General features: G+C 33.2%; 1 protein-coding gene across 2 annotated transcripts; it reads left to right on the top strand.

The window, feature by feature from the left end:
- The first annotated feature begins 2,992 nt into the window (after positions 1–2,992).
- On the top strand, positions 2,993–7,637 carry LOC113240103 (OCIA domain-containing protein 1-like). 2 transcript variants are annotated; one of them, XM_026477327.1, is made up of 6 exons: positions 2,993–3,134; positions 4,067–4,193; positions 4,622–4,799; positions 5,006–5,151; positions 5,508–5,619; positions 6,302–7,637. In XM_026477327.1, exons 1-6 carry the CDS (start codon positions 3,045–3,047, stop codon positions 6,390–6,392), a joined length of 744 nt encoding a protein of 247 aa, XP_026333112.1. In that variant the 5' UTR covers positions 2,993–3,044; the 3' UTR covers positions 6,393–7,637. The 2 variants fall into 2 exon arrangements, with proteins under 2 accessions (XP_026333112.1, XP_026333117.1); XM_026477332.1 differs by having other exon boundaries at positions 2,994–3,134; positions 5,009–5,151; positions 6,302–7,627.
- Positions 7,638–7,924: the final 287 nt, after the last annotated feature.

The following is a 7,924-nucleotide window of genomic DNA, read 5'->3' as shown; positions in this document are numbered from 1 at the left end:
ATCTTCATTTGTTCGCTTCATTTTGAAGAGTCAAATTTTAACAGAACTTTGAATGTAACTAGATTACATGACAATGCTATTCCATCATTAAGTTTATTGGTAAATAATTTTATGTTCAATTTAGATTAAACAAGACTCATTTACTAGTTATTCTCAGTTCCTGAAAACAAAATTATCCACTCGTTTCTGATTTTTCCCAATGACAACTCTATCTATTGAAAATTACTATTTTTTAAAGCCTGTAATACAATGACATGTTAATCCAACGTTGCCGGGTAAAGGCCAAAACCAACGTATAGACAGCCTATTTGCCTTACCTTGCCATCGTTCGGTGTCACTCGCCTAGCTGACTGAGTGAAGGCGAGCGCCAACGTGTATAGAGTTCGTTTGGCTTATCACAAATCAAAGGCGCTCGGCCAATAGTGTTCAAAGGGGCACAACAGTTTGGTGACTATTACTAAAGTTACCAGTTAAAATTGCTTGATATATTGATTTGTTTAAGAAAGCTAGTAACGTGAATACTAGAATCCGCAGAAACCTGAGTAGACTTGTACTTGACAGTTAGTTAAAAGACGATATGTAAATATGTACTAAAATGTAGGTTAAAGGCATGCCTCTTAAAGAAATGTTTATATTTTATTTATAAGTACAATTAATTGTATGTAATGTCATATACCAATAAAGTAGGTATAATTAAGTAAGAATGCGCATGTCGCCAACAAACTGCACAGCAGTTTGGTGACTTACTAAATAAGTTACCAGTTGTAATATGCAAATATTTTTATTTAAATTTTTAAGAATGTGTGTTGACATCATAGATTTAGTATATAGGTACTCATAGATTGGCAATGCAAGTGAAAGAGCGTTAGTATACACGTATGTTAGAGCGAGATGGGTAGACGAGACCACTTCATTATACGCTATGAGCCTGTATGAACCTAGGGTCAGCTGACAACGAAACAAATTTCATTTATTTTTGAAAAATAATTTGTTTTACAATGTGAAAGTGTTAAACGGACGTTTATTAGTCATGGTAATGTGTTCAGTGCCCGGATGTAACTCATCTAAAACGGAAAACTCGCTGAATTGTACATTTCATATGTAAGTACTATTTAAATTTTTAGCTGTCTAAAAACACTACCACAAAAGTTTTTTACATAAAAATATCCGTAAAATTATACCATTCAAGTGCATTAATAACCCAAATGTATTCAATTAAAAAATATATCAAATACGTGAATTTCTGAAATTCATAACCCCACTTTCCTAGAGATTGACGCAATCGATAATATGTCATCGAGATGTGATTAACTGAAAAAAAGAAAGGCAAAGGCGTAGCTTGTATTGCATACATCAAATCATCTTCATACTTAATATTATTGAATCAGAAATTTCTGGTTTTAGTACTTTATATTTAATTAATATTGCATTAGTGCATTACTTTTTGTCTACATTAAAACGAAAATTTCCTTTAATAACGTAGTTGAGGCACCCATTTTTTTATGTTAATTATTGTAGTTGATTCAGATTTCCTCAAAACGAAATGGCTTATAATGCTAAAAATGCTTTTCCTTTAGAGGCAAGCAAAGAGTAAAGCTACGTTCTGGTTCTGTACCCATATTATTCATTCGGTATGTCTTACAATCAATGAATTTGTGCAGTACTACTCTCGTCAACAACAAATCAGCGATTTGTTAACATCAACCGTAAAAAAATCACATTATTTATTACCGGCCGTACAAAACTTGTGCTTCAAAGGTACTAATAAATAAAAGTGTTTTATTTTATTTTTTAAGTATGAGTACTTATTAGTAGAGTAGTATTTTAAAAAATGATTTTTCCATGACCCACCACTTGCCGACACTGTGAAGAAATTGAACGTACTGAAATTTAAGAAAATGTAATGAATAAATGAAAAATGGCGGGTTTTTGAAGTTGAAGATTTTAAGTACATTATGAATAATTTTTTCTTCGAAGAAAGAAATAGTGATGAAGAAAGTTAGAACTATATTCCTTATTTCAAATCAAATTACAAAATACTTTATTCTGAAAATTCCACTAATTACGAATTCAAAGTTAATGTTCAACGTGGTAGAAGATAATGTGATGTAAGTGAATATACATAAATATTGACTCCCGCCACTTAAAAGACTATTTAATAAATTGACCTATCAACTAATGGACATCGGGTCTAATACAAAAACCACGAAAAAGATGTCCGAGGTTAACCTATACAAACGTCACTACGTTAGTAACGAAATATAAAAAACTAAAACATTTAATTTAAATTGTAACGTCATTGCAGTACTGCCTAAATTTGCTTGCAACAATTTAAGGGCCCAAAAAACACCGTATTCAGCTTCTACTGGAAACTTAACAAAATGTACCTTATTTAGCTTCGACTGAAAATTACTTGAACACAAGAGTAATGGAATAGCTTTTCTCGTAAATATTCATTATTTTTTTATATATATTATTATGTCGAATTTATGAAATGATGAATTGATGAAAATATGATACAAAATCCTGTTTTCACACTTTACAGCAGTAATTTTTACAAGTTATTTGTACTGCATATATTGGTACTGCATGATTGGCAACCGCGCTGTCACTCGAACAAACGAAGACTATTGCGCGATTGACGCTCTGTATGCAATTTTAACGCCCTACAGGTGCGGACACTTTTTAGCGCGAACCTGACGTCCATTTATTGGTAGGTCAATGAATAAACCCAAATAAGTGAACTCAGTTATTTAAGAGAAAGTGAAAACATAATGTATTATATAGAATTTAGAACTACAATGACAAATATTACTGAGGATCCCTATAATTAAACGAAGATATGGCTCAAAGTACTTGTATCCAAGCCAAAACTATTAATAATAATAAAAAAAGAAAATGTAATTATGGACGAATACACATCTGTCACTATTTATTACCTTTACCTTTACCTCTAGATCATAGTCGAGCAAATCAGTCGTAGAATTTGCGTCATTTTAATAGAGAATTAACGGCTTTGGCAATTTTTATCAATGTATTAGAAGATGAACGAACCTAGCGCATTCGTATATGAAGACAGTGGTGTGAAAGTTGAAGCTCCGCCGCCGCCACCGCAACCGGCCACTCCATTTCAAGTAAGGTTATTTACATCATTCTTAACCCTATCTAACTCTATACGTTGTACGCCTGTGACACAAGTCATTATTAAATAATCGGTAGAAAACCTACATCAACAGGAAAACAATTTTTGGGTCGGTATCATAATGACTTTATCATCAAAATGACCTGATCAGAATAAGGACTAGATCGCAAAACGACCACCCCTGTAGAGAGATTATAACTTGCGATAACTTGATAGCAAAACGACTTGATATCGAAATGACCGTATTAAATGGACCACATTGTTTTTAAACATTTAGTATCATCACAAAAAATGAAACTAAATTTTTATAATTGGTATTTTTATTTGTTTACGGCTGACCTTACCAACTATAAATTATTGGTCAATAAAATTACAATCCTCTCATTCATAATATCTACTATGTGTTTCTTGAATCATATGCGGAATATTCGAATGCAGCAAGCCTACATTAATCGCATTTCTTCATTCACTAAAAAAGAGCCCGGTTCGAAAATAAATAGAAGCATCTTTAGCCACGTGAACCAAATGAAGACTGACATTACAATTTTCAGAAAATATAGTGCTACCTAGATTTCAAGTGGCTAGTATATTCATGTCTTTTAGTAAAATATATGATAAGAACTTTTTGCTTTTAAATGGTACACAAGATGTACCTATGAAGTGATCATTCTTATTTTTTTAACAACAGATTTTTGACTAAACTGTGCCCTGTCATTTTACCATGTGGTCTATTTAACGAAATGGTCATTTCGAAGTTTAGTTGTTTTGCGATCTAGTCCTTATGCTGATCAAGTCATTTTGAAGATAAGTATAGTCATTATGATACTGACCTAAATTTTGTATATATTTTGTGGGTAGATTTATCATTGAATGAGTAATGAATGTATGCATAAACAAGAAATTAAAATTATATTACTTCTTTAGGGGCCGTACAAGTTCTCCCCTGATGAGTTGAGAGTGCTTGGCGAGTGCAACCAAGAAAGCTTCTTCCAGCGCTCCCTGCCACTTGGTACTGCAATGGGGTTAGGGACATATTTTGCTATTCAGCAAGGTACCTAAAATTTGTTAATGAAATTGGTTTTATTCATGTCCCACTGATAACTGGACTGAAATCAGTACAAACATACTATGATATTGTTGTACAAACAAAAACAACTCTGAAGACTCTAAAAACATAAAAATGCATTAATTGCGAAATTTTTGCTGATACGTGAAACCTGTTGTAAATGCTCTGTGAATTTTTGATATATGTAATAAATGTATTTTCGTTTCTGTGTGCTTTTTATTTTGTGTTGATTGTATATTAAGTTAATTAAACAATGCATTTGATTGTTTTGATTTGATACTTTTTTTAAATTTGAATTCATCAAAAAGTCTCATTTAATGATATGTGGCTATGAATCTGTTCACTCTTGCTTAAAAGAATAGGTATGTACTAATGTACATGTAATAGTAATCTATTCAATCTTTTGTTTTCAGGACACTTAAAGGCCAATCCTCGGTTTGGAGTGATCCCGAAAGTGACATTAGCTGTGGTAATGGGATACTTCATCGGGAAAATATCATATCAGGAGAAATGTGCGGAAAAACTAATGGCCCTGCCTGGCAGTTACATTGGACAGCTCCTCAGGGAAAGAAAGGATGGAAAGATACGTGGGTAGGCTGTCTTTAATTGTTTCTATAATAACATTGATATTAAACATTATCTTCTTTCTTTTTTTTACTCATGAGGAAAAAGCACCTCATTTTTAAAGCATGTGATTCATGATTCGTAATTTATTTCTGAATATCCAGACCTGTCCGATGTATTTTGCCAAATTTGCTAGATAGCAGAAGGCATCGTACTTAGTGACAATTGTTTAGCAGGACATCATTGCATCAACAAGCACCGTCCATGTTTGGCGCGGGTCCTAATGACATCTACTCAGATGCTGGCCCGGGCAACTCGTTAGACCTTGACACTGACAGGCCCATCTTCAGTGATGACACGTATCATCCAGACAACCATGGTACTGTAATATAAACTACACTTGATTTTTTCTCATGTTTTCAATTGCCATTAATGTTAATCTCGAATCAAAAAAATTTGTTAACAAAGACCTCTTGATGATTCTGATAAATAGAATAGTAACGCAAAATAGTCGCCACGTCGAGTTACGGACAACAGCCCGTTACACCATACCATTTCATTCATACCAAGTAGAATAGTAACATTTGCAATTAATATCATATTTAATTTTGCAATTAGAAAATATTGATTAAGTATGCTTGCTTTATAATTGTGGAGAGAAATAATGTTAATAATTGTAAGTAAAATTGAACTTCTTTTACCTTTTAATCTTACTGTACTCATTGATTATTCCAGGAAGCATAAACGAAAGTCCTCCAGAAGGGTCAGCCCGCCCAGTATTGTCCTATGACGAACTTCGGCGCAGGAATCGAGGAGAGTACTCCGACTCTAAACAAAACCCATATAGGTAACCAATATTAACTTTTTATAGTCTGTGTTTTTTGAAAACGGAATAAAATGACATTTGTAATGCATTTGCAAGGTTGCAAGTGTTCATAAAATTTTATATAGTCATATAGTTGTTGCCAACAGTTTTAACGGTAATGTCTGAATTTTGAATGTTACAAATTTGTAAGTCAATGGTTACAAAGTTCTAATAATTACTAATTGTGTTATTGCCTTCTTTATTACTATTTTGATGGTTGGCCAACTAGAATCGAAATCAGGTGAGATTATCTATATTGAATTAAAATGAAAAACATTAAAATATATCTTTAATTTTTAATAGACATAGTTCCAAAAGTATTGTATCTATGTACGAACTTATAATTAAAATGAACCTGTGCCCAACAGTTGGAAGAATAATGGGCCGATGATGATTCTAATGAACCAAGTTCGGCTATTTATTGTAATCAACATTCAGCTGATAGTTGATAGAATTTATCGACTAATTATGTTTATCGACTGCAATCACTAGCTGCTTGCAAGAGGGCAAAACTTGAATTGAGCTGTCATCATCCTCCTCCATTTCATTTTCAAAAAAGACAGACTATAATGATATTTGCTTAAGCAACCACATTTGGTCACTTTTTTATTAATTGTACCTTCTCTTTTGCAAGTTACAATATTAGTATCACTGTTTGTTCCAGGATGGATCCCAATTTGGCACCTCCGATAACACGCCAGCCACAGCCTCAGCAAAAACCATCTACAAACAAGTATGGAGACACTATGGAGTAACCACAGAATAGTGCTTAATAATAAATGACAGTGTCTATGAGAATTGAGGCATCCATTGCCTGACAAGTGTCAAGCGATATGTAGCACTTCTAAAGAACTTCAACAGGTCTTGACGGATCCATTGACTGCCAATTTACTACGAGTCTAACTAGTGTTCGTAATCGTAATACTCCGTCGCCTCTGTAGTCCTGACTATGCTACGCTACCTTTACGCTACTAATAGTCTGCTGTTAATAAAAGAAAACAGCTATGTCATTGGTAGCAAGTCTATTAGAAATTTATTACAAATTTGGTGTTAAAAGCACGAATTACTGAAGGATCCTGTCCAGTGTAGTCAAAAGAATAGCTATTGCACAATAACAATTTTTTTTACTAACTTGTTATTTAAATCAGCGTTTGTTTAATATATTTTTTATTATTTTAGTTGTAAATTGAACTTAAAAGCTAGTATACGGAATGTTAGACGTTTTTGGGCTAAATCCTCATCATAGATAATTAATTTTTGGAGATCTCATGTATGACTTTTGACAATATATTTTGGCAGGATATCTTGCCTGTGCCATGTTCTTGTAATTAGCGCAAATAAATACGCCAATAATATTAAACGTTAGGAGGCGTGTCACTTTTCCGACTCGAGATTGGAATTCAAAGATCTACCTAGAAATTCCTCGTGACTTTTAATAAAAATTTTGAAAACATTTGTGAAAAGGTAATTAAGGCTAAATAAATACGAATCGCACTGGGTAGGCCCATTTTCCACCAGAGTAGAGTGGGGAAAAAAAAATAAAAACAGAACACCTTTCTATTATTAAGCAAAATTTAAACTAAATATTTTTAAGTAAAATCTATGCTTAATCACATTTGACAAACCAATAGTATTAAGTTGTTTGGACTAAGCGGCGTATGTCGAAATAGCAAAATACTGTTACTGGTTTGCTGAAACCACATTGTCCGCTAGGCGTTGGTTGATAAATTATGGGTCTTGAAATATACGTGTTGTATGAAAGCTCAGCCCAAATCTCGAGGAAGAAGCAGGCAGGATCCTGTTGTATGTTGTGCCTTTTGTTTCAAGGGTCGCTTTATTATTGTTACTTTAAAATGTGCTATTCGAACCGACAAAATAAATATATTCAATATACTCTAAGGAGACTGGATGGTGTTCTAATAGCGGTTTAGTGGACTCAGCAATGTACGCACTCCTTAACTCATAGCCTCATTTGTTAACCAACATGTAAAAAAATGTTAAATAGTAAAATAAATGATGTAGTTAAGATATACAAAAATTTGTTTCGTTGCTCACTTTTTAAATTTACTCAAGTCCCATACGTACTTTTACTTACACATATTTTTACTCTCGTTTTAGTACACACGACCACTAAAAAAAATGTGGACGGGAAACGTAAATTCGCCGTACTTGGCGGTGTTACTAGTAAAAAAAAAGGTAAAGCTTTGTCGTCAATGTGCTACTCAGTACCTATACAAAGTTAACAGATCAAATGGGAATACAATACCAGTAGTTCTGCGAACAGGAC

This window comes from Hyposmocoma kahamanoa, unplaced genomic scaffold (genome assembly GCF_003589595.1).
Source record: "Hyposmocoma kahamanoa isolate Upper Pololo Valley unplaced genomic scaffold, ASM358959v1 100021, whole genome shotgun sequence".
In the NCBI taxonomy this organism is placed as follows: Eukaryota; Metazoa; Arthropoda; class Insecta; order Lepidoptera; family Cosmopterigidae; genus Hyposmocoma; species Hyposmocoma kahamanoa.
Note: the sequence above shows the minus strand (reverse complement) of the source record. Positions and strands in the feature narration are given on the sequence as shown.

Coding starts and splice junctions, on each gene's coding strand:
- LOC113240103 (XM_026477327.1), top strand. CDS start 3,045: ATGAACGAACCTAGCGCATTCGTATATGAAGACAGTGGTGTGAAAGTT. Junction 4,194..4,621: donor ATATTTTGCTATTCAGCAAG/GTACCTAAAATT, acceptor TTTTGTTTTCAG/GACACTTAAAGGCCAATCCT. Junction 4,800..5,005: donor AAGGATGGAAAGATACGTGG/GTAGGCTGTCTT, acceptor ACAATTGTTTAG/CAGGACATCATTGCATCAAC.